Source organism: Alosa pseudoharengus, unplaced genomic scaffold, assembly GCF_046254945.1.
Source record: "Alosa pseudoharengus isolate Yale_2024_CS ecotype anadromous, Long Island Sound unplaced genomic scaffold, YU_APseudo_1.1 YU_APseudo_1.1_scf_14, whole genome shotgun sequence".
NCBI classification, from domain to species: domain Eukaryota; kingdom Metazoa; phylum Chordata; class Actinopteri; order Clupeiformes; family Clupeidae; genus Alosa; species Alosa pseudoharengus.
The window spans coordinates 24,716,599-24,741,285 of record NW_027468609.1 but is presented as its reverse complement, the minus strand read 5'-3'; the positions used below and the strand labels follow the sequence as shown (position 1 = coordinate 24,741,285).

At 41.6% G+C, this 24,687-nt stretch overlaps 2 protein-coding genes across 6 annotated transcripts in view; both read right to left on the bottom strand.

Moving 5' to 3' along the window:
- pcsk5a (proprotein convertase subtilisin/kexin type 5a) overlaps positions 1-15,030 on the bottom strand; it is a 46,663-nt gene extending 31,633 nt beyond the window's left edge. For all 3 annotated transcript variants that reach the window (XM_076284319.1, XM_076284320.1, XM_076284321.1), the window contains exons 1-18: positions 14,461-15,030; positions 12,081-12,185; positions 11,638-11,733; positions 11,225-11,359; positions 10,609-10,685; positions 10,286-10,374; positions 9,884-10,056; positions 9,040-9,252; positions 8,585-8,685; positions 8,007-8,110; positions 7,568-7,685; positions 6,962-7,138; positions 6,319-6,455; positions 3,086-3,211; positions 1,786-1,888; positions 1,281-1,471; positions 875-959; positions 1-50 (exon numbers count right to left, since the gene is read on the bottom strand). The exon at positions 1-50 is cut by the window's left edge. In XM_076284319.1, coding sequence (XP_076140434.1) covers positions 1-50; positions 875-959; positions 1,281-1,471; positions 1,786-1,888; positions 3,086-3,211; positions 6,319-6,455; positions 6,962-7,138; positions 7,568-7,685; positions 8,007-8,110; positions 8,585-8,685; positions 9,040-9,252; positions 9,884-10,056; positions 10,286-10,374; positions 10,609-10,685; positions 11,225-11,359; positions 11,638-11,733; positions 12,081-12,185; positions 14,461-14,634 — 2,254 coding nt within the window. In that variant the 5' untranslated portion in view covers positions 14,635-15,030. The remainder of the gene's footprint in view (positions 51-874; positions 960-1,280; positions 1,472-1,785; positions 1,889-3,085; positions 3,212-6,318; positions 6,456-6,961; positions 7,139-7,567; positions 7,686-8,006; positions 8,111-8,584; positions 8,686-9,039; positions 9,253-9,883; positions 10,057-10,285; positions 10,375-10,608; positions 10,686-11,224; positions 11,360-11,637; positions 11,734-12,080; positions 12,186-14,460) is intronic.
- An 808-nt stretch (positions 15,031-15,838) lies between these two features.
- Positions 15,839-22,526, bottom strand: LOC143123140 (annexin A1-like). Of its 3 annotated transcripts, none has more exons than XM_076284316.1 (13): positions 22,383-22,526; positions 21,919-22,018; positions 21,593-21,707; positions 20,944-21,038; positions 20,628-20,741; positions 20,427-20,517; positions 20,085-20,164; positions 19,880-19,936; positions 19,678-19,771; positions 19,433-19,528; positions 18,883-18,941; positions 18,591-18,713; positions 15,839-16,929 (listed from the first exon to the last, which is right to left on the bottom strand). In XM_076284316.1, the coding sequence occupies exons 2-13, from the start codon at positions 21,976-21,978 to the stop codon at positions 16,873-16,875; spliced, it is 1,041 nt and encodes a 346-aa protein (XP_076140431.1). In that variant the 5' UTR covers positions 21,979-22,018; positions 22,383-22,526; the 3' UTR covers positions 15,839-16,872. The 3 variants fall into 3 exon arrangements, with proteins under 3 accessions (XP_076140431.1, XP_076140432.1, XP_076140433.1); XM_076284317.1 differs by having other exon boundaries at positions 21,919-22,004; XM_076284318.1 differs by lacking the exon at positions 22,383-22,526 and having other exon boundaries at positions 21,880-22,376.
- Between the last annotated feature and the right edge of the window lie 2,161 nt (positions 22,527-24,687).

Below are 24,687 nucleotides of genomic sequence, written 5' to 3'. Positions count from 1 at the left end.
TGAGGTAGGTGCCCATCGCACAGCTCTTCTGACACTTATTACCCACCAGACTGAGAGAGACAGAGAGAGAGACAGAGAGAGAGAACAAAAGAACAAGAGTGAGGAATGAGAGATGGAGGAAAAAATATATTTAAATACTTTTATCCTTTTGTTTTCAAAGCTAAGATATAGTATGATGGTAATTTTGATACCACAGTGGATGAAAACCTAGTCAGACCAATGGTAGGAAAAATCAGGAACAGAGTTTTATTTACAATCATGCGCATCAAGGGAGAGACAGCATGACTTCACCTAAAGATCCATCAGCAGCTCTAACTAGACAAGGAAATAGTTAGGGTTTAAGTACACAACAGCAAAGGATAGATAATCATACAGTAACAGTGGCAATGTCAGGAGCCATCCAGTCTACCCTAATCAATGACGCAAATGGTTTTTGATGTAAAAGAAAATACAAGAAGTGATATCAACCCTGACGCCTTACATTATCCATGTTTAGGAACAGTACAGATATCATACAGGGTCACAACGTAAGAACATACTTTTAGTGTCAAAGTGACCTACTAGTGAGAAAAGCAAAACATTAAACCACATATTGGAATATTGGACATAATGCTCTGCTTATTCCACTTTCTCTCAGTATATTGTGTCAATGTTGGTTATATGTTGATTACATCACTTATAAAAAGGAGCAAACATTGTGTTCTGTATTTGTTGTAGTTCTGAGGTGTTGTGTTGTATTTACAATGGCATCATGGTATTAGTTGGAGTTAGTTACTTGTGTCAGATTTCAGATCCTCCTTTGATCCTAGCTCAGTAGTCTACTACCTAATTTCAGGTCTTTCCATTTTTGGAGGAGAAACTTGATGCCTCCTACCTGTGTCCCTCCATACACTCTGTGCAGATGGTGGCAGATGTGCATCTCATGCAGTTCTCACTGCATTTCCTGCACACGTTCCCAACTGTCAACAAATAAATAAAAATGCTCAATAGAACTGTTTTTTTAAAAAAGAAGTCTGACTTGTGTGACTTGGGAACACCAAATAGCAGCATATAACACTTACTGTAAAACTAAAGTTAATAAACATCAATTTGTCAAATGTCAATAGTGGTTTCAAAAGTGTCATCCTGAACATTAAAAAATGGTAACGATAACGATATTATATCGAGTAAATAGAGTACATGTATACTGATTCAATTTACCACTCCTGCAGTAAATACCACTCAATAACACTACTAACTAAATAATACTACCAATGATCTAACTTCCTATGCAGACTTGCCATGCTCCACGTAGTACCCGTCACCACAGCTGGTCACGCAAGAGCTGGTGTTCTCGTTGAAGTGGTGCGAGGGCTTACAGGAAGTGCACTGATTGCTGCGGCTGCCTTCACATGTCTTACAGGAGGAATAGCACTTCTTACATCGCTTCCTGTCTCCCCAGAAACCCTCGGGGCAGTCGGCCACACAAGTCCTGGATGGGGGGAGCATGGGAAGGTTTTTTGGTCTATGATTCACACTTCCTGAGTCTCAAAGTCGGAAAAGAACCACTCTGATTGAGTTTTGTTTATAGGCCTAGTGTATTACTCTGATTGTGCAAAATCACATACAGTATTTTGAAGTCATTGGGTTGGCAAATGTTTAATGGGTGAGAGGCTTTTTTTGGATTTTAAATATCAATCTAGCAACAGATGCATCTTTTGTGTTACAACGACAATTAGTCACAATACATTTCTTTATGGTAGTATGTTGGTATGCATTTTCAACAGCTCCTTTCTGCTTTCGAACCTTGTGTTGTTCTTGAACTTGAGGAAGTAATGGAGACAGGCAACACACTGGTGAGCCCTGGGTCCTTCACAGCCATCCTCACTGCACTCAGGATCACAGGGGCCTTAAAATGGACAAAGAATTCAATTCTAATCAATTTTATGCACAGTATACAGTGCAAACAACAATTGAAATGGTTTCACGGTACATTGCAGAGCTCAGAGCCTAAACCCATCAATAACTAGATGTACCGCAAAGCGGTACAAAATATGACCGCCGCTCAGTCCTGCACATTTTCTCTGCAAAATCTGTCTCCATCTCCTACTCCATCCCCCACTTCGCCTCCCGGCGGTCATAATAATAGCACTAACAATACAACAGTAGCACGGAAAACTCTCCCGGTCTCAGGAAAAAACTTTAAGCAGGACCCAGCTCAGAAGGTAGGGAGACGTATCTGCTTGGGATTGTTTAGGCAAGGAGATGACAAAACAGGGGCATGGAGGACCTGTGGTGCAAGTGGCTGCACATTCAGGTTCAAGTGCCCACGAGGGACCAGCGTTTAAAATCCGCCCGCGGTCATTTCGCCTATCCCACCCAATCTCTCTCTCCAACTTGCTCTCTGTTGCTCTTTCCTATTTGCCTAGTCAAGCAAAAAAAAATACAAAATACGGTGCAAAAAAAGAAAAAAGAAAAAGAGGGGCAGGGAGAGGAGGAGAAAGAACCAGATAAATGATACTAGACTGATAGTGGATATAAATGGAGAGAGCTAGAGAACATGCAGGAACATGACATGAGCCACAGACACACGCACCACCTCCCACTGATACACTATTTTCCAGGCAGATTAGGACAAGCCTGTGTTAATCTTTGAAGTGTATACAGAAAATGAAACGCATCAGATATGACACTTGGTTTCATTTCGAAGCAGGGCTCTCTTATGTCTTATCTGGATCAAGACTCATCAGTCATCAGACCCGCAGGTTGATCTGCAACTAAATGGTGAGTACAGTGAGGCTCAGATGTGACCACAAAATCTCAGCTAGAACGTTTAAGACCAAAACACAGGGATAAACCCCAGATAAAACAAAAACAGCTGCTGTCTTTGGCAAGAGCTTTATCCTAATCTGGCATAGATCTGATGGACCACATCAGGACCAAATCCAATTCTGGAGTCTAGAGGCTACATTCTATGACAGGCCTGTCAAAACAAGATACCAAAACAAGGCCAACTCTGTAATCTGTACAAATTAATAGGTGAAGACACGAGGCCGGTAAATGAAGTAAAGAAACCCAGGTCTGGTTTTTGTTATTTGGAGCTTACCGTTGTATTCCTCAGTGATGTCATCATCAATGGCCGTATCCACAGAGCGAGCCTGTGCATGCCGTGGTGGTGAGGATGGGTGCACGGTGGTGCCATAAAGCACCAGATACCAATCTATCAGTTTGGCTGCAAATTACACACAAGAAAACAAAACAAAAACAGAATAAAAAGACAACACATTTAATTCAGTCAATTTTGATTCAATTTTTTTTTCTACATAGTCAGGTAGAACCCCAGGATAGGTTTGACATAAGGTACTAATGCAATTTTTTTGCATAAATTGATAGTTTAGGGGGTGTATACTCAGAATCTGACGGGTGCCGCTCCGGCACCCTTGAGCATTTTTTTTAAATGACATAATTTGCTACGCCCCCTTTTTTTGACCATAAAAAATAACTAGATGCACATTACTGTATAAACCCATCATGTATGGTATCAAATGAAAGCTTTTCTCAAACAGAAATCAATGATGTCAATAAAAACATGCTAAAAATGATTTCAAGTCCCTCCAGAGAACATAATAACTGTAAAGCCTGGTAACGTCACACTGCTGAAATGGTAGGCTGAGCAACAACCACAAGAGACATATGAATTGTATCAACCCTCAACAATTAATCAAATAGACAAAGTTATAAGGGACAAAGTAGAACTTTCTCACAGATTCTGAAAGCAACTATATACAGAACATGTTGCCAGGCTGGCCTTGTACACATCACAAACATCAAATGTCTCCTCCAAAAAACATTCATTCAATCAGATATTTCTCCCTCGCTGTCATCAGTATCCTCCACTGAAAGTGTAGCCATCTTCGAAATTTTTATTTGCACACTGTACACCACCTTTGCAATGGCAGTAGGTGGTGCATGGTAGTCCATCTGACTGACAGCTGCAAGAGGCCCTGGAGCATGCTGGCACTGCCTTGCATCTACAAGCAACAAGCTGTAGACCTGTTTTGGTGCAATGTCAGTGCTGCCATGAACAGGCACAGGAATTCCATCCTCTATTTTCACACTGGAGGTGTTTTTTTGTCAGCAGCTCTCCACAGAAGGACTTGCAGCCGTGCACGCTTGATGTGTTCCGCTGCATATTCTCTTGTTGGAGGAAGACTCTTTATTTTAGCAGGGTCTCTTTTCTTGGTGAATAGCATGTATCAAGTTTCTGAGGCTTTCAACAGTCTTTCCATAGTAGAGGCAAGAAAGGAAATCCATTCCTGCCTTCATGCTCATCAGCTTCTACAGTACATATGTAAAATTCTTCCAATCAAGATTCCTCTTGAGCATCAAATTGATTGCTGAGGTTTTCCCTTTGCCATATGGATATGACACACTGTCACAACCAAACAATGCATGAACAGCCAACAAATCATAACATTTGTCTAATTTTGCAGCCATAGCATTAATGTCAATTACTTTGGGCATCCATGGCCTACTGGTTAGGGAATCGGACTTGTGACTAAAGGGTGGCCAGTTCGATCCCCGACTGGTAGGAAAAATGTGAGTGGGGGGAGTGACTTAACAGCGCTCTCCCACATCCATGTGAGGTACCCACATCTGGATGAGGTGCCCTTGAGCCCTGCTCCCCGGACGCCAGATCAAGGGCTGCCCACTGCTCCGGGTGTTAATGTATACTCCTAGTATGCTCACTGCTCTAGGGTGTGTGTGTGTGTGTGTTTGAATGGGTGTACAGTACACTGTTTGTGTGGGTGTGTTGTACACTACCCCCGAATGGGTAAAATGCAGAGCACAAATTCCTTGTATCGGTGGGGTCAGCCCTATGTTCCCACATTTCTAGGGTTAGGGTTAGGCCTGAGGTGTGGGTTAGGGTTAGGCCTGAGGTGTGGGTTAGGGTTAGGGGACATAGGGCTGTGGGAACATAGGCATGCTCCCGTATACTGGTATATGTAAGTATACTTGGGCAGCACCACGGCACGGTTGACCACAACCACGGTTGAAGTGGCCTTGAGCAAGGCACCTGACCCTTCACTGCTCCCGAGCTCCACTGTAGCAAGTCAACTCACTGCTCCGGGTTAGTGTGCGCTTCACCTCATGTGTGCTCGTTGTGTGCTTCATCTCACTGTGTGTTCACTAATTCACGGATGGGATAAATGCAGAGACCAGAGACATTTGTTGTTGTATTTCCAAATGATTCGTGTCATTCCTTGCAATACTGGAAGAAAGAATTTTCTTGATTCTGTCCTCTCCTCCTGTAATCAACTTTGCAGTTTTCTCTGTAATTAAGGGGGCAAATTCAAGGACTATTATAGTTAATGTGCTGACTAACTGGCAAGTACCTCATAACTCAGACTAGTTTGTATCAATCCTGGATTGTGTTGTCTGTTTTTAAAGCATTAAAAAAAATGTTAGGATGAAAAATATTGTTGTCTGTAATTCTGGGGGGAAATCCAAGGACAGTTATAATTAATGTGCTAACTACCTGGGAAGTACCTCACAACATTGCTGTCTGAAATTCAGCGACTGATTCAAGGGAAATTAAAGCTAACGTGCTAGCTAACCCGCAAGTTGGTGAACTAGGGTACATCAGACTTGCTATAATTCATATTAAAATTAATTACTATTGAATGATTGTATTCCTGTATGTATTAAGCTACATGGCAGTTCCATAATTTGTTTAATTTAATACCAAACATGACACGATTTAGAGGTATAAGCTATTATGCAGCAAACTGGAAAACAAAGAAACCTAATTTGACCTTAAAGGTCACTTTGTAAAAGGTATTTTGTTCTCTGGAGGGACCTAAACTATTTTTTTCTACTTCAAAAAAGCTGATTGGTCAAAGCTGATTTCTGTATGAAAAGAGCTTTAATTTGATACCATACATGATGGGTTTATAGGTTAATGTCTATTTAGATGATTTTCTATGATCAAAAAAGGGGTGTGGCAGGTGATGCCATTTTAAAGAAAATGCTCAAGGGTGCCGGATCGGCACCCGTCAGATTCTGAAAGGACACCCCCTTACCTATCAATTTATGCAACAAAAATTGCATTAGTACCTTATGTCACACTTATGCCCAAATTCCACAAAGTTCTACCTGACTAACATGGCAGCTTGTGTTTTAAATTGCACAGTTGTAGCCTGGGAACCAGATTAGAATCTCAGAGCGCATTAGAATTTGCTCTACTTAGACAATCGGTTTGGTGTGAGCCAAGCTAACACACTTCATGACTGGGCTTGTCTTTGTTTCTTAGAGTTCAAACAGTCCAGCCTCCCTGACCTGATTGTCTGTATGGCCTCCTCCTGCTCGGCGAGTCCCGAATCTCCAGGGTCCACTCTCCGGATGTGGTCTCCCCCCAGCAGTGCGTGGTCATGAACTTCCAGCGTCTGAAGCCCTCGGCGGAGAAGTCATTCTCCCTGGAACAGGACACAAACAGGTCAGCACAGATGCTGCCCCCGCTAAGCCTGGAGGCTGGAAAGGCTCCCTCAGACACACAGGCCATAACTCTGTCCTTTCCCTCCCATTAGTCAATGAGAGAGGATGTGAGATGACTCAACAAACAACTGCTGACATTACAGTACATTAGAGTTTTGTTAGTCACAATATTACCAAACTTCAGTAGAGCTCATACTTCCAAACTCTTCTAAGGAAAGTAAACAATTTGCTCTAAATATAGGCTATAATGCATTTGTTTGAAATCACACATTCACAGTGTAATTGTGGTTGCAGGTTTGGTGAACTTGAAGCAAGAAGCTTTGTTGGGGCAAACTATATGTGAAAAACTGCCACAGTATCTGCACAAATGATTTGTATTCTGGCCTTACAGCAATACACTTTCTAAAAGACAGAGTAGCTAAATATAAAGATAGATAAAAAAAATAAAAAAACGATGAGAACACAACAGTGACTGTGGCCGCCTGACCTTGTTGTGAGGAGCTGTGACTTGGTCCCTGATGGGGAGGTGAGGGTTATGGAGAGGTCGCCACGGCGCGGGTGCAGCAGGGTCACACTCACGGCCACGTGCTCCAGGTACACCACATGTTTGTTGCAGCCTGATGACGTGTACGTCGTCCTGAGTATTCGGTCAGCGCGAATCTCCCTGTAGGTGTGGGGACAGAATGGACAGTCATATAACAACATAGTCATGTAGAGAAATCCCATCTCACTGTGCTCAGACAGAAAGTTTATGTGAGAGAGTGTGTGTGTGTGTGTGTGTGTGTGTGTGTGTGTGTGTGTTTGTGTCTGAGTGAAGACCATGTTCTATAGGTGATAGGTGATTGAGAGAAAGTGGAATAGAACATTATGTCCAATATTCCAATATGTGGTTTAATGTTCTGCATTATGCCCAATATTCAAATATGTGGTTTAATGTTCTGCATTTATCATACTTTTAGTGTCAAAGTGACCCACTAATGAGAAATGCAGAACATTAAACCACATATTGGAATATTGGGCATAATGCAGAACATTAAACCACATGGAATATTGGACATAATGTTCTATTCCACTTTCTCTCAGATGGCGTTACCTGTTGCTATAAACAATGCTATCCACACACACTCGATGAGGGGGCACAGGACTCCATCTTTCGGCCTCTGTCACCATGGCCTCAGCATCCATCAGACCAAACCCATATAGGTGACTGACTGCACATGAATGAATGAACGAATGAACGAATTAATGAATGAATGAATGGTTGAATGGATGGATAGATGGATGGATGAAACTACCATATCAGTCAGTAAAATACAAACTTATAAATTAAGCTAATTCTGCAACCAAATGGATTTGGCTGTTCAGGAAACCCAGAGCTATTTGCCTCAGTGCTTCAGTATTTTGTGTTCTTCACATGTCAAATGACAGTGACCACACTCTTCAGAATCAGAGCAAAACTTCTGTACTAGTTAATCTCAGTACTTTTCTCATAGATTAGGAGAAGTGAAAAAGATTGGTCTGCTGGATTCTACCATCATGTCCAGCTCCATTGGTCTGCCAATCAGGAGCACTTAGGTGACCTCGCCGTGATGTCTTCACAATGATGTGCTGCACATCCCTCCAGCTTAGCAATGGGCTGAGAGGAAAGGTCATACAGATAAGAGATTCAGGGCCAGATGTACGTACATTTGAGAATGTAGCGTTATCAGTGCCATGGACAAACCGCAGATTGCGAACGCTGTCAAACCCAAGGTTACAGTACTCGTATTTATCAAACAGGTAAGAGAAAGAGAGTCACGATACATGCCATTTATATCTGAGATGTAACAAGTATACACTATACTACGCTTAAATCTTCATAGCATTCCTCAGATGCATATTACTCACATATTGTGATATCAAAACATGTTTGAGACATTCATACCCCATGGCCAAATTACAGCCATGGAAATATTTGCTGTCAACACTACTCTCACTCGAGCCATATTGCTGAAATAGACTACTAACCTCAGCATCTCTGTAATATTCAATATCATCATGTAGTTTGAAACTAATTATTAGTCAAGCTTTTAAACATTAACTAAGCAGGTTCATAAGTAAAGTGTGTTACTTGGCTTCTAGGGTAAGAGCAATGATTCCGGCAGCCATGGGTGCAGAGGCGGACGTTCCGGAATGTTCTTCAGTGCAACGCTGTCTCAGGTCAGTGGTCACCTACCACAACACACACACACACACACACACACACACACACGCACACACACACACACACACACACAGCATAAGACACATGAATAAGCCCAGGTGAATGTATAGCAATATAGCTATAGGCTAGCTGATCATTGAACTGAGGTATGTGAGGGCTGATGTTGGTACTCTATATCGTTGTGTGTTATGTCTGTGTGTGTGTGTGAGAGAGAGAGAGAGAGAGAGAGAGAGAGATTTTGAGAGGTTGCTTTGGCAATGCATCATATGATTTGTCGTGCCAATAAAGCATTTGAATTGAATTGAGTTGAGAAAGCAAGTGACAGAGAGGAGAAGAGTAAAGAGTGCCATGGAGGGCCTCACTATGCCGATGCCGTTGCTCTCCCCGCTGCTGTAGGTGGTGGCCAGCGTGGAGGCGCACTCCTCCAGGTACCAGGGCTTGCGGCCGCTCTGGGTGGTGCTGCTGACCGAGATGGTGTAGATGCTGTTGGTGTAGCCGTCACATGAGCAGTGGTCCTTGTTCCGCCCGCCGTTCCCAGAGGCCCACACAAAGATGGAACCCCTCCCCTTTCTGCCCTGCACTCAAACCACAGCGAGGGGGAGATGTTCAGTCAGAGGGGGAGGGGGGGGGGGTTCTGTCTTCCATAAACACAGGAGAATATGCCATCCTCCCGAAGTGAATTATCTGGTCTTCGTATGGAATGGAACAATCTGTAACTTGTTCCCATGGAAAATGGTTCTTTGGTACTACAGTCATTTGGGATTTCTCAAAGGAAACTCACATAGTGTTGAATTGCATCACACACAGAGTAAACTAGATTTCCTGAAGGAAATACCAGTGCATGCAAAGCAAACTTTAATTGAAAGAGAGAGAGAAAGAGCTCCAGTGTCCTATTCAAGACACTTGACACAATTTGAGTCAGGTTTCTACATTAAGCGGTTCAAGTTGCATTAAACACAACAAATCCTGGAAGAAGAATAATTAAAAGCAAAAGCCACCACATAACAGTACAGTGCATTACTTTGCATGCACTGCAATAACAGAAAAACTTCTACCTCTACTTATTTAAATAGGGCACATGTACACACCGTACTGTAGTTTTACCACTGAGCTATTTGAAGCTACTCAAATAAATCCACAGCACATCTCCACCACCACAGGTTTTACATGCGCAGGCCAAAGGCAAACAATGCAAAACAGTCTCACTTTGCGGATCCCATTCTCCAGGGCTAGTCGGGCCAGGCTGCCAGGCCCGTCCACTGTCCTGCCGTCATCATCGGGCCCCCAGCTGGAGCTGTAGATGTCGATGTACTGCGGACGGAAGCTCAGAGACTGGGCTTCAAGCATGTCTGACATGTCGCCATCCAGCATGCGTATACCTGTGGATACATATGGGAAACATCTAGTATACTCTTTTCAGTTCACGTTGAATGTTCATATTGTGTTTTTTCTGGACAATCTTTGTGCATCAGTATGAAAGGAAAAGTGAAAGTTCAGTTGTTCATTGAGCTGTCGATTATTAGTTGAGCTGAATAGGGTCTGATTGAAGATGAGGTGGGACAGAGTGATTTCAACAGAGGTGAGGTGAGGATGATGACAGGAACTTACCTCCAATTTTGGCATTGTAAGCAATTCCAACCATACAGAGAGAATTGTTTGCAGTTGCTGCGACTACTCCGGCACATCTTGTCCCATGTCTTGAAGCAAGAAACACTTTGGTTGAGGAACTGCTGAAATATTTTGACATTGTCCTGCCACAACTATCCTGGTTGAGCCAGACCACTGTTACCATTATAAATTGATTATAGCAGGAAATGATGTGCATCATGTTTACACAATGAATACAGGGGAAAAGGAGGGTGTTTGGTTGTAGCCAAAAAAAGTATGGGTTAGAGAATGTAAACCAGCTGTGGATAAAGGACGACACTAACTTGTTTTCATCAGTGACGTCATATCGTGGACTCGGGTCCGGATCATCCCGATTAAAGTCCCAGCTGGCTCGAGGGTCCTTAGGGACACACAAAAACTCCATATTACCACACTTTTTATATTGAGTCCATAGCCTAAAGGAACTGTCAGAGTACTGTCGGTATGAAAAAAAAAGAAAACAATCGGTGCTACCTAGCTCGAGTTGCTGTAACCAACAGCTAGAGCAGCCAGGCATGATTTTAAAGATGCCCCCAGAGTGTTAGCACTGTAGCAGCCTGGCTTCTCTAGCTGTTGGCTGCAGCAACTTGAGTTAGGTAGCACCGATTGTTTTCTTTTTTTCCCCATAACGACAGTACTCTGACAGTGACAGCTTGAAAACTAAGGGACAGTGCTGTGTTTAGGTCATAGTTTGTTGAATGGACCAAGAGGTTCATGGATAGGTTTACAACTGAACATATCTGGAGTCCCAGAGAAGATGGGAAGAGTAGGTCAGAAACAGAGAATGGGGGAAAGTCTGCTCTCAAATTATGAACTCTCTCAGATCTGTTAGATTATGAATTGAAGTCTTCAAAACCTTTTTTGCAAAGTGGTGCTGATTGTCTTTATAGCTGCACTCACATAATTGTGCTTAAGATCTGGGTGAATTCTTTCTATGCCATCATCCAGGATGGAGACCACAACACCTTTCCCCGTGTAGCCTTTGCTCCAGGCACTCCTAATGTTCATGTCTGTCAGGCAGTTCTGATCACAGTGCTGTGAAGACAGACACAAAAACACACAGTCTTTCAAAACAATGACTACTACTACTATTCTTTACCACCACCACCATCCATCCATAACACTCTCACTTTCATTTTCTCAGAGACCCATAAAACAAACAAACAAATCCGATAGCACGTCAGATGAAGATGCAGTCTCAACACACGGAAATCCAGCTCATACAGAATATTAAAATGGCAGAGGTGTGTGTTCAACGTCATTATCATCACTGCATGCTCATGGTGTGGCTGTGATGTCAACAGGGCACTTACTATGTACCACATTTTGTCCCATTTAGGGTCATTGAAGCTGGTGGTGTCGTCTCGTTTTGTCCTGTGATGGACAACCTGCTGCTGGACCCACTCCACCTGCACAAGGACAAACAGGAAGTGTCACCACATACACAGGAACGTATGTCGCCATGCCCGTTATGCAGCCGGCATCCACGGCCATATGGGTCCATTAGACCCATTCAATGGATGTGCCCTTTTCCAGCATCTCTTTTATTAAATGAACCACACTTGATAAATAATTTACAGGAGATGATGTGTTTGTGTTGACTTTTCACACACTTCTATGGCTATTTGGTCCAGTGGTCCAAATGTCTGTATACGCCCATGCTTATCTGTGTATGTGTGTGTTTGTGAATAGTGTCGGATGACTCATTAAGTATACAAGAAGGGTCTCAGTGATGGGGCCAATGAGATCCTCTTACATTGCTCTCCATGGCGATGAGGCTGTGGTTGCCGTGGCTGGAGGCTGTGGAGCGCCTCATGATCCTAGGGTGGAGGAAGTGGTAGTGGTCCTGCAGGTCTCCGATCTACAGTGGCACAGGAGAGGCACACTGTTTTACCACAGGAAGATGCACGCTATGGACCACTGCACCCGTCCCATCTGTGTGCAACTGGCTGGCCACTGTGTAAATTATGCACCTGTCATTGACGTCAGCCACCGAGATCCGGCGTGCGAGGAGGGTTACCTTACACCCCTGATAGATTTACCTGGAAACATGAGCCAAACCTACTGACCAGACAGCAGCTGATCCCGGGATGGGTCTGGCCTGGGTCTGGGGCCTGGGTGGTGCTTTAGGCTTAATCCCCTCTGGCTGATCCTTACTCCCTGACACCCATATGCCGTGAAGTTAGGCTCTTAACCCAAATCAAGAGCAAACCTCCCGTTAAAAAGCACAGTGGAAACAGCACGGTTTGCCAGAGCGCAACCTATAATCAAATGTGGACATAAAACCACACAATAGGTTTTTGCTAACTGACCGAAATTATGCAACACAGTTTTTGTAATAGCTTTCTGGCCCGTACAATAGGAGACTTTAACTTTCATCTCGTTGCCCACAGTTCTTGCCAGTGCATCAGCAGAACATTTTCCTGGAACAAAGCATGACATCACTTTTCAACCATAGAACTGGAACTGTTTTAAGTTTAAAAAAATGAAGAGAGAAAGGGGGAAAAACGTGTGTTTTTATTTGGAGAGGGGGGAAATAAACCGTGCATTAGACAGACTGTTCCACTGAACTGGGGCATTGGCAGAGCTCAGCCAAGCTTCTTCAAGGCTCAGCTTCCACCTTTACAGACATGCATTATGCACGAGAGAGCGACATAGCAGAACAGCCGGTGCCCTGTTGCCATGTGCTAACTGGTTTGGTTTGGGCCAAGTAACCAAGAATCCTCTTTGAATCCTCCAGTGGAATTTTGCCAAAAAGTCGTCCAACTTTGCACTTTTTTTTTTGCAGTATTGCATTGCTTAGTCTGTTCTGACTGGGTGTCAACCACACAGCAATTGAGATGGCTTTTACAATTAAAATGTGGTGCTGCACCAAGTCAAACCACTTTAAGCCTTGAGGTTACCTACCACAAATAATTGAAGTTGATCAGCCTTGTAAAAAACAATAATAGCTTTTGCAAGGTTGCAATTTACTTTATCAGCTTTGAGTTAAGTGTGCACCTCTCAGAGAGACCAAGCGAAGTGCCATGGGTGGCCTCTAAATAAGAGGCTGCCGTTAAAACATTGTTAACGCCTGTGTTTAGGTTTAAAAACCTACAAATTATAAACCTACTTTTTTCTGTTTTGAATTGGGCGACTTCATAGAGTTTTATCAATAGCAGATACACAGAAGTGACACTGCATTGTAAGGAAATGAACAAAAGTGTTTAAACTGGCAATCAAACACATACTGTGGATAGACAATTTGGACATCTGACAAAAGTGCGTCAACTCTGAGATCATTTGTGTGCTCTATTACTTATTACATCAGCCCTCGCCGTCACTGGGACTTTCTGTTAGACAAAATCGTCTCTTTAAGTCCATACTGGAATGGTATGGGGTGCAGAGATGTTTTCATACAAAATTTAATCTGCTCTAGAGGTGGCCCCAGGCTGCTTAATCCTGTCTGGGTTGGACCACACTACTTCCTGGAATTTCACATTCGAGACCATCAGTGATTTAGAGCTAAAAAGCATCTCCCATAAAGGGGCACCAGCCCATGACTGGCCAGCACATTCCATGACTCCAATTCTTGCTACATAGATTTTGTTGCTATCTTTAGAAATAAAACAGCTGGAACTGTCACAAAGTTAAAGGCAAAACAATCCAGACAGACTTAATCATTGCATATCTTCAGGGTATGCTTTGGCAGCATTTTTCTGCCATGGCAAAGCTGTCTGGCAGTGAGTCTAATTATAGCTTATAAAAGCAAATGTTTTAGATCAGGAACATAGCATGAACTATAGGAGACAGATATATGAGACTTTCTTTGTCAGCCCAAACTGCTTCATATAAGTTTTCATAATTTAGCTTCACATCTGGCAATATATGGCTGTACGGAATAGAAAAATGCCTTTAAAAATATAGGTTATATATCTTGAATTGAATTATCTGGAACCGTCACGTTCTGTTAATAAATTATTCAAGAACAAGAAAATGTAATAATGCAAAGTTACTTATTCATTCCTGATTCAAGTCCAAATGAAGGCAAACATAGGGTATCTCAAACAAAGCAAACAATCTGAAACAGTAGGCTACACACTTATACTCAAGACAAAACTCACATTTAGATAGCCTATTAAATCAATTTTACATACCTGACCCATATTAAGGAATCCATATTTCTCTGCTATGAAGTCTGCAGCTCCGGGACCCCCTGTTATTTTCACTGCCCAGCGATTTGTAAATACTCGTGTTTGACCTGGTGTCAGTAAGAATCCCAACATTAGAGCAAAAAATTGCAGAAGTCCTTTGAACCTGCATCTCGACATCTTGCTCGAACACGACTTGATAACGTTAACGATAACTCAGCTAAAAGACGGGCTGCTGTACATGTCAAAAGAGACCTGCAAACAACTTTATTCTTAAAAGAAACGTGTTTGCGCCTTAAATTGAAGTAAAAAGAAACTATTAAGTAATATTCTTCATAATTTCCATGGACCACAAGCTCGTCGTCGCGGCAGCTTCCCTGTTAAGTGTCGACTCTCACCAGGTATCAAATGACCATTTCGTTAAGATTAGAGGTTCTGTTTACAACCTATAAGGTGATAGAGATGCACAGGTAGGCTAGTTCCAGTCTCGTAGCTGCGGTGGCATTTAACGGGTTTCAAGACAGTCGAGTGAATTTGATTATTACACAAACTTCTTCAAACATTGAGAAACAAGAGCCTGACAGAGAAGGCGCCCCAAATTTCTTTTCCTTTTCTTTTTTTGAATAGGAATTACACCAATGGAAGGGAGGGGTGGGAGTGAGACCATCCCATATGAAAATAGAAGATAGTCATCATAGTTAGGCTACAGCTAAAATCCAAGTTTGGTAAGAAAAAAAAACATTTAAACAAAACAATCTCTTCGTACTGGCGTAAATGTTTTTGAGAGAAGGTGACCAGGTATAAAATGAACCAAGTTCAATGAGTTATTCATATTTGCAGATACCCTACATTATCTATTGCGATTTTGGTTTTGGCGCCGCCTAGAGCTCTCTGGCACGATTTCTTTTTAGGGTCAGGTCACCATTGTATTACCTTGTTCTCCAAGCAAGTGTTTATATAAGGGTTATTATGGTGTGTTGGAGGGTCCAACACCCCCAACCATAACCGTGACTGTGTGTACCTATGTATTTCATGTCTGTGAGGCTTGTATGGTATGTGAAAACAAATTTCCTATGTAAGGACAAATAACTAACTAAGTAAGTAACATAAACACTTGCTTTCTTCATGTTAACGGTTTGGATTAAAACTTACTGGCATTAAAAGTTAAATAAGTAGAATGCTAGGCCTACTGAAGCTTTATATTTTAGGCATCATCTCCCACTTTGGCTGTAATGCTTGTTTGGATTCCTCAGCGTAGCTATCCGTTGCATGATGAGCAGATAGCCTGCTTTGAAGAAACCAGTCTCTGTGCCAGCCATGGTGCCAATATGGCAAGCTAGTACAGCATGCTGTTAAAAAAAAAAGAAAAAAGAAAACAATCCTGGCAATTTCTTGGGTAGCCCAGTGTTGGCTGACCCTTTTATAGAGTACCATGGTGCTGGAAATGCTGGTGAAATGTGCCAGCTGCACTGTCATGGTCTGTCAATGATGGAATTCACAGGGAAGGGTGTGTGTAAGCAAGTTTCAGAAAAAAAAAAAACATTTTAAAAGTTTTCATCACAATGACAGTTTGCAATTAATTAAATTTGAAATGAGAAGAAAAACATGCCATGACAAGTGGGATTTTGGAATAACTATCACAGAAAAGCAATGGTATAGAATATGAGCCTGACTTTAAGCATGATAATCAAATAAGTGGTAGCTATACAGTACATGAAGAAAAGTGTATGCCACCAGTCTCAAAATGTGTGCAAACTACAGGTAGTTGTTCATATGCCCTTACAGTACATCATGACATGACTTAATAACTGTCCTAATAGCTGCAAGATATTTGGGCAGCCTGTGGATGCAACAGCTCGCTCTTTGCCATCCTTTACTGGACAATTTAATTTCTACTGCATGCAGACAACACATTACCCTTTTTGTTAGAGGGATTAAACTTTTCACTATTTGACACTTTCTAAACACTTTGTCAGAGCACAGTCAGACATCAATTTATGAATGGGTGCTTTGTGTTAGAGATATGCTGAGATAACTGACTGTATTATTATATATTTTTTAGTATTTTTAATAGATAATAAATTGCACTGACTCCTTTATAAATTTTATACACAAAAGTGATGACTAATACAGTTAGTTTAACAGAAATCTACTACATAGAAAACGCTACATTCTACTACATAGAAAACACTGTAATGAATAAATCATTTATTTTATATTATTAGCTGTTAATTCTATAAATTGTTACACAGCTCTCTCCATGATGCATCCCCAAACTGATATCTCAAAATATGACTGGATATGGACAGTAACATGAACAACCTAGAGGATGGACTCTTCTGACAGACTGGAGGGCAGACTTAGTAGATAGTAGGCCCATACTTTGACATCCTGTGGACAGAGTGGAGGGTTGGGAGCTCAGTTGTCTCCACACAGTGCCAGGAGAATCTTCTCAAAGTCCCCTTTAGTCTCAGCCTGTGAAAGCAAGTCATTGACAAGCACTTAGGTTTGGAAAACATAGTCTGCGTTTATCATTAGGAAAGATGAGGAAAAAGCATGTTTTTTTTCTCTCCCATCAGCGGACCACTAGAGCAGAACAAAGTTTTGATAACTGCAACATCTGGAATGATTAAATTCCAATATGCATTACGCTGTAAAACAATACAGCATTCTTCCACTCAGGGGCTTACATAGCCAAACTACAACCTTTTCCTTTTATGGCCTTTTCACATCACATTTCAGACTAGAACAGTTCATTCCAGTCAGTGTATTAGATATTGTAACAATGATATCATAATTGATGCTCCTCAAAGAAATAAATATGCATCAGATGCATACAGACATACACTATTAAATTATATGCAGAACTTTGCCTCAAACAGAAAACCTTTGTTGACTCTTTGGGGCTGAATAATAATAATAATAATAATAATAATAATAATAATAATAATAATAATAATAAGCTTTATTTGTATAGCACCTTTTATACAAAGAATGCAGCTCAAAGTGCTTTAAAAGTGTTCATTCCTCTTCGTTGCTCTAGCCGTTTATGATTCAATCAGCAACATATCAGAAATACTTAGTAGTATATACAGTATAGGCTTGGCTAACAAATGCCTAGGCCCCGTTGATGTGGTCTCTAAGCGGTTAGCCTTAGTATGTTGTTAGTATTTATTGTGATTATATGAATTTATATACAGACATTTAAGGAACACAACGATCGGACTGGCAGCCCTAAGTGGCAAGGAAAAACTCCCATATTCCAGGAAGAAACCTTGAGCAGAACCCGACTTCAGAAACCTGAATAGGTTTAAGAAACCAAACTTGCCATCTTGCTCATCAATGAACTATCAAAACATTCAACAAAGAATACAGAACTTCACATAGAAACGGGAAAGGTTCCATTGAATATAAGACTGCTTCGCTTTCTGGACTGTAATAGTAATAGCATACTCACCAGAATAGTCTGTGTTAGTGTGTGCTGTTTGAATGATGGCATATATACAGTAATATGTCTGTGTTAGTGTGTGTTGTTTGAATGATGGCATATATAATATGTCTGTGTTAGTGTGTGCTGTTTGAATGATGGCATACTGTATATAATATGTCTGCGTTACTATGTGTTGTTTGAGTGATGGCATACAGTATATAATATATCTGTGTTAGTGTGTGTTGTTTGAATGATAACATATATAATATGTCTGTGTTAGTGTGTGTTGTTTGAGAAATGGCATATATAATATGTCTGTGTTAGTGTGTGTTGTTTGAGTGATGGCATACTGTATATAATATGTCTGTGTTGTGTTGTTTGAGTGATGGTATATATAATATGTCTGTGTTAGTGTGTGTTGTTTGAGTGATGGCATACAGTATATAATATGTCTGTGTTGTGTTGTTTGAGTGATGGCATATATAATATGTCTGTGTTAGTGTGTGTTGTTTGAGTGATGGCATATATAATAATGTCTGTGTTAGTGTGTGTTGTTTGAGTGATGGCATATATAATAATGTCTGTGTTAGTGTGTGTTGTTTGAGTGATGGCATATATAATAATGTCTGTGTTAGTGTGTGTTGTTTGAATGATGGCATATATAATATGTCTGTGTTATTGTGTTGTTTGAGTAATATATACTCACCAGAATGTCCTCTTGTAGGGTCCTCTGATACAGCCTCTTGTACTCCTTTAGGATCGTCTTCAGATCCACCTCTGAACGACTCACAATGATTCTAGTAATGGTGTCACTGTCATTCCCAAAGCCCTGCAGGATTGGTGAGATAACTTTGGTTGTGAAATGTACACTTTACACAAGGGAGGCAGTATTCTACAAAATGTGTGTGTGTGTGTGTGTGTGTGTGTGTGTGTGTGTGTGTGTGTGTTTGTGTGTGTATGTTCTGTCATAGCAATAGAGGAGTCAATATACTAGTTACCTTCATTGCCAAGTGAAGCTTTTCAGCAAAGTAGGCAGCTGGGTTCCAGGCACACTTCACTGAAGAGGACAAAGGCATTTGTTAGATTAGTCATTGTGTCCCAGGCATTCCTATGGCTAGTGTGGTGGTCAACAAGCTCAGGTACTGAGACTACAGGTTTGTCAGGATCCTGATGACACACACACACACAGTAATTTTTAGAATGTTTGAAGACTGAGCTGTTTGGCTGCACACACACACACACACACACACACACACACACACACACACACACACACTTGGATATGGATGGGAATTCATAGTTTACCCCTTGTTGACCATTATGTCGATTATCACATTTCTCATTTCTCAGTATTTCTCTCTATGCCTTTCTTTTTCCTGAATACTGCACTTGTTGATATAAGTGAGCAAAGTCAAACTCACCGTGCGTTAACATCACACCTTGAACACACATATTCTCTCTCTCTCGTTGCTCTCTCTCTCACACACACTCACATACATGTACACACGTTAAAAAAGCCTAAAGAAAGACAGACATTGGCACTCTTACCTAATGCCATGAAACAGTCCTCTGTATCTCCCTTCAGCTCATTCATGACTGCATCAGCCAAACCCTCCTCACTGTACTGGGAATACAGCTGCATCACTGAGGAGTGGAAATAACACACACACACACACTCACTCACACATGAAGTGGGCCATGCAGATCAAATACTTTTAGTTGAATCAATAGTTTACAGATTAATGTTTGCAGAAACAACAGTCTAAGCAAAAATTGTATCATCGTTTCAGTACCCTTGCAGAGCTGAGGTCCGCTCCTGGAGGTGAAGATGTCGATGAAGACAGCGATGTCCGTTCCTTTCCGCTTCTCTCCTGCTTCATACAGAGCCTGAAATCATAGAATAATCCAGCCATAAATCAGACTAATTAGAGTGACACATAATAACTCGTTTTGTGGTCACAGTATTTATTTTGTAAAGGGTTGTACAAACCATACCTTTGCATCTTTGTTGGCAAGGCTGTCATCAATATCATGCTGTTCATTACGATCTGCCTGCAGTGAACATGGGTAAATCTCTCTCTCACTCTCAATTCAAGTATGATATGACTGTGATTAATTCATGGGACAAATATATTTGCATGCAAAGAGATTCACGAATGAACAAAATAACTTTTAAAAAGTTTTGATCCTGACGACTAACCTTACAAAGGGCAAGTAGAGTTGTCATAAAATCTCCACTGGTGTCATTTCTAATGTCTTCCTCCAGGTCCTCACCATAAACTTTGAAAGACGATAAAACAATTCTGTCTTACAAACTACAGTATTACGACATGGTGGGTCAATTGGTAATTATCACTTTGGGTTGTGATCACTTTTTCTAGAGTTCTTGTTTTACAGCAGGAGAATAGATAATTAATTCTTATGTATCAGAACACAAGGTCAGAACACAAGTGAGAGGAAGATACTCAATGAACAAGATAATACTGTATGTCGCCTGCTCTCTCTGCAGACACATTCATACTTAAAATGTCAGGACCCATACCTTCCTTGAAGACCTTTTTAATTTCATTGATTTGTCTGTTTGATCTGGAGATCAGAATCTCACTCAAGACGTGCTCTTTAGTCCCCAAACCCTGTTGAATAACATTATGATGATATTATATCTTCACCTCATAAAGTCACCAAATAGATATTGTGGGATAAAAACAAATGACTGTAGATAGCTTTTCCATTTACACTATACCTTCATGGCCTCTTTGAGTTCGTGGGCATCATGGTAGGCGGGGCTCATGAGCAGTGACAGAACTACATTCTCAAAGTCTGACTTCAAGGCCGATTTCAAAACATCCTCCAGAGGCTGAAACATAAAGAAGACATACTTCCTTAACAAAACACAGCTGTCTATTCTCTACAAACCATGGCATCTGATGAAAAGCCATTTGTCCTGACATAGAGGAATATTTAGTGTCAGCACACGTCTGCTCCTCTAGAAGAGAAGTACAGTAAAAACTGGGACTGAGTTTTGACTGTGGCAGAAATGCCCTCCTGTCGGAACACACCTTTCCAGTGTCCAGCTGATAGGCAGCTTTGATTTGCTGTCTTTGGTCATTGCTCCTCTTCACCAGCAGGTCTATGATGGCGGCCTCATCTACACCTGATCAAGGGAAAGATCATTAACAAAACTTTACTACTATAAGAAAGAGAAATGACTATCACTCACAGAAAATGACATTGTCTTCATGCACACTTATTTTTTTAGTGGTGCAGGTGCCCCAGCCAGTTGCACCACGGACAGGGCCAGGCATTGTCAATTATGTTGCTAAAATACACCAATTAGTATGCTTGCAAGCTTTTATTAGTGGTCTGCTAGTTTTAGAAGGGGAAGAAAATCCTAAAAGGCTGCTTTCAGAATTTTCAAATCATCAGAATTACCAAAAGTAACACTATTGTTGCTGTTGAAGGGGATTTGTTTTTTTTGGTTGAGGCAACGGAAAACATTCCATATACAGTATTTGTGAGAAGTGATGAAATATTGAGACAGGAAACAGCACAAGGTGGACAGTGTTTTTCTCTCCCTGTCTCTCTCATGTCTCAAACCAGTCTAAGACGCTGTCTATAATTATATGAATCATAGGATGGGGCAGCCCTTCGTCACAGTGTCAATTCCTCTCATAGTTTTCTATTGCCAAATTCAGCTTGGCATCTTACCTTTGGCCCTGATGGCTTTCTGTAGTGCCGCTGCATCTCTGATGGCACTGAAGTGGGGTTGTGGGGTGACTGTTCCATAGTATGGAGGCTTCACAGGGGTTTTAACAAACAAGTCCTTGAACAACACAGCAGATGTTTTTACGATGAGAGGAGCACTACAATTGTGTGTATGATGTAAACGCATACTACACATGCCATGAGTACCAAACATGTCATCAAAATTCCTGAGACATCAGTCTAATCATTTTGAAGGGAGCAAATGGTATGATACTGTGCAGGTAAATGACCTGCCCCATCCAGTCCTCTCAGTTCTCTTAAAGTCTTACCAAATCCTGGTCTGATTCATCACCTGTGACCTTCTTAAAGATTTTCTTGAAGAATGCCATTGATATAGCTGAGAATAAATCTATGACTTATAACCAGAATCTAGAAAGAAAAAAATAACACGTTATAGCCAGCATATCAAGCACATAAAGCCCTCGTTTGCTTTGAAATAATTAATGGTAATTAAACAGGCCAATACTATACATGTTATTCTAGAAATATTTGGTACAGTGACACAAAATAGACTTTAAAGTCACAACACTTAACATTTGTTAAGCCTTTTGTTTCTGGAGTTATCTGAATAAGAGACATAATAGCACAGCAAATCCATTGAACTCAAATTCATCTTCATCTTCAACCGTGTTAAGAATGGATACCAAATTACTGTCAATCATGAGGCGCAGAAGCTTGAAAAGGCTAACTCAGATAAACTCAACTCATGTGAAGGTGAATAGAGATGACTTACCAGTCACCAGGGAGTATCTGCAGAGAAATGCAGTGTGACACAGATATGAATATCGCAGGAAGAACCCGTAAGACGGATTGTGCCGCTGCAGGTTGTAGGTGTGGTGAAAGAGGGTGGACCCGCGACAGACTTCCAGTTGTACCTGTCTTCTAACCCAATAGAAAGAGGAACAATGCTAGTCATGCATGTGTGTGTGTGTGTGTGAGAGAGAAAGAGATAAAGAAAGAGAGTATAGCCTTTTTATGTGTTGAAGGTGTGATGTTGACGAATGCTATCAACTTCACAAGTACCAAACCAAGACTGAAAAGAATAAATCATTTTAGGTTACATAGTACAGGAGTTCAATTTAATCCAAACAAAAGAAAACATGAATCTATCTGATACATGTATCAACATTTATCCATTTTTCCTTAAAGGATGACATTTACCTTCACGGCGTGTTTCAGTTCATTGGCATCATATTGGACTGGAGTCATAAGTAAACCCAAGGCGACATCCTCAGTTTGACCTCAATGCAGACTTGATAGCTTCCTCCAGAGGCAATACAATTAATAATACAATTAATCACAGAAATAAATAGTGACTATGTACAGTCACTATTTATTATTAGAATAATAAGAATAATAAGAATAAGAATTATTGCCACCTCTGCTATTGGCACCAATGAGTTGGTGATTTATTGTAATCTCACAATGAAAACAATGAGGAAAAATCCAACCTTGAAGGGAAGCAAATGTATTCTGAGAAAAATAAAATCTCATAAACAAAAACACACCAGCCACAATTTGCCCCCCCCTGCTTGTAATACCTTCTTTAAATAGCCTCCCTTTGCCAATAAATAATATTCTCCTGTGACACCCCACTATGTTGGAGAATAGAAAGCAAGGGATTTAAAGGTATTCTACGCAATGTTACACGGTTTCTAAGCTAAAACATGTTTTCTCATACAACATCTCCTCACCATCCGCTAGCTGCCTGTCCCCTGAATACACTCTAAAAAATGTGGTCTCTGTAGACAGCCCTGGCTCTAAAAACGGCAAGAAAAACAGCCTGGTGCTGCCTGGACCATGAAACATAACAAACTTTTCCAGCCATTCACAGATGAGATGCAGGTTCAGGAGAGTTTAAATTGCACGGGAGGGAGAGGGGAGGGAGGTAGCTCGCTAGCTCTCTGTTTTGTTTGAACGTCAACAGAAGTGATGTTACCCAACATCGATTAGAGTACCTTTAAGACCAGTCATCTTTACAAAATCTCCCCAGATTGTCCAGATTCCTAGGTCCATAATTGTGCATTCTCCTCTTTGACTCACCCCATTGTTTTTCAATGAAATTTAGATCAGGGGACTGAGATGGCAATGGCAGAAGCTTGATTTTGTGCTGAGTAAATTATTTTCGTTTACATTATTACCTAGCAACTGCGGCGCAACCACAGACCCAGACCCCACTTTGTAGTTACACACGCCTGTCTAGCCTAGTTGCTCTGTAGGCTAAGGCCCGTTTCACACCTGGTGCATTGCGTGAGCGTGTTAGCTGCGTGCCGTTTCCGTTTTTATTTCAGCTCCCATGTTAACAGGTTAGACCTTACACACCGCCTGCGGGACATGCACATCTCAGGCGCAGCTCGAGCCGTGCCGAAAACGTGTGCAAACGCGTTCACGCCACGTTCCGTAACCTAAAGCCCGTTTCACGCGTTTCAGTTGCGTGGCGGCTGTGTGGCGTTTTCTATGTCTTTGCTTACCAGAAGTGTGTCTGATGCGGCGCTGCGGCGGTTTTTCGGTTTTCGGCGTGGCTCGAGCCTCGCCTGAGACATGCGTGTCACGCAGGCGGTGTGCAAGTCTAACCAGAGACTTTCTAATGTAGAGACACGGCACTCAAAAAATACTCCATAGAAATGCATGGGGCTAGTTTGTCACGCCAATATGGCCGTTGTCTACACATATCCCACCCCTTCCTCGGCAAAACGTCGACATGTGAATACATTGAGCCAATCATATGGTGTGTTGTGAAGACATCGTGCCAATCATGTGTTGTGATCGATCTCGCCGCTGGAGCAAGATTAGAATCGTGAAGCCTTGCGCAGGCGCAGTTCGACCCAAAGACTGTGCCCGATGAGTGCCCATAAAACGTTGGTATATGGCCGCCGAGTGGAGGGACTTGTCTAAAAGGACTTTGGTCTAACCTCTTAACATGGGAGCCGAAATAAAAACAGACACGGCACGCAGCTGACACGCTCACCCCACGCAAATAAGATATGCACATTTAAAAAGCTCTCGAGGTCAGAGTCCATCTCCTCCCACTGTAGGCC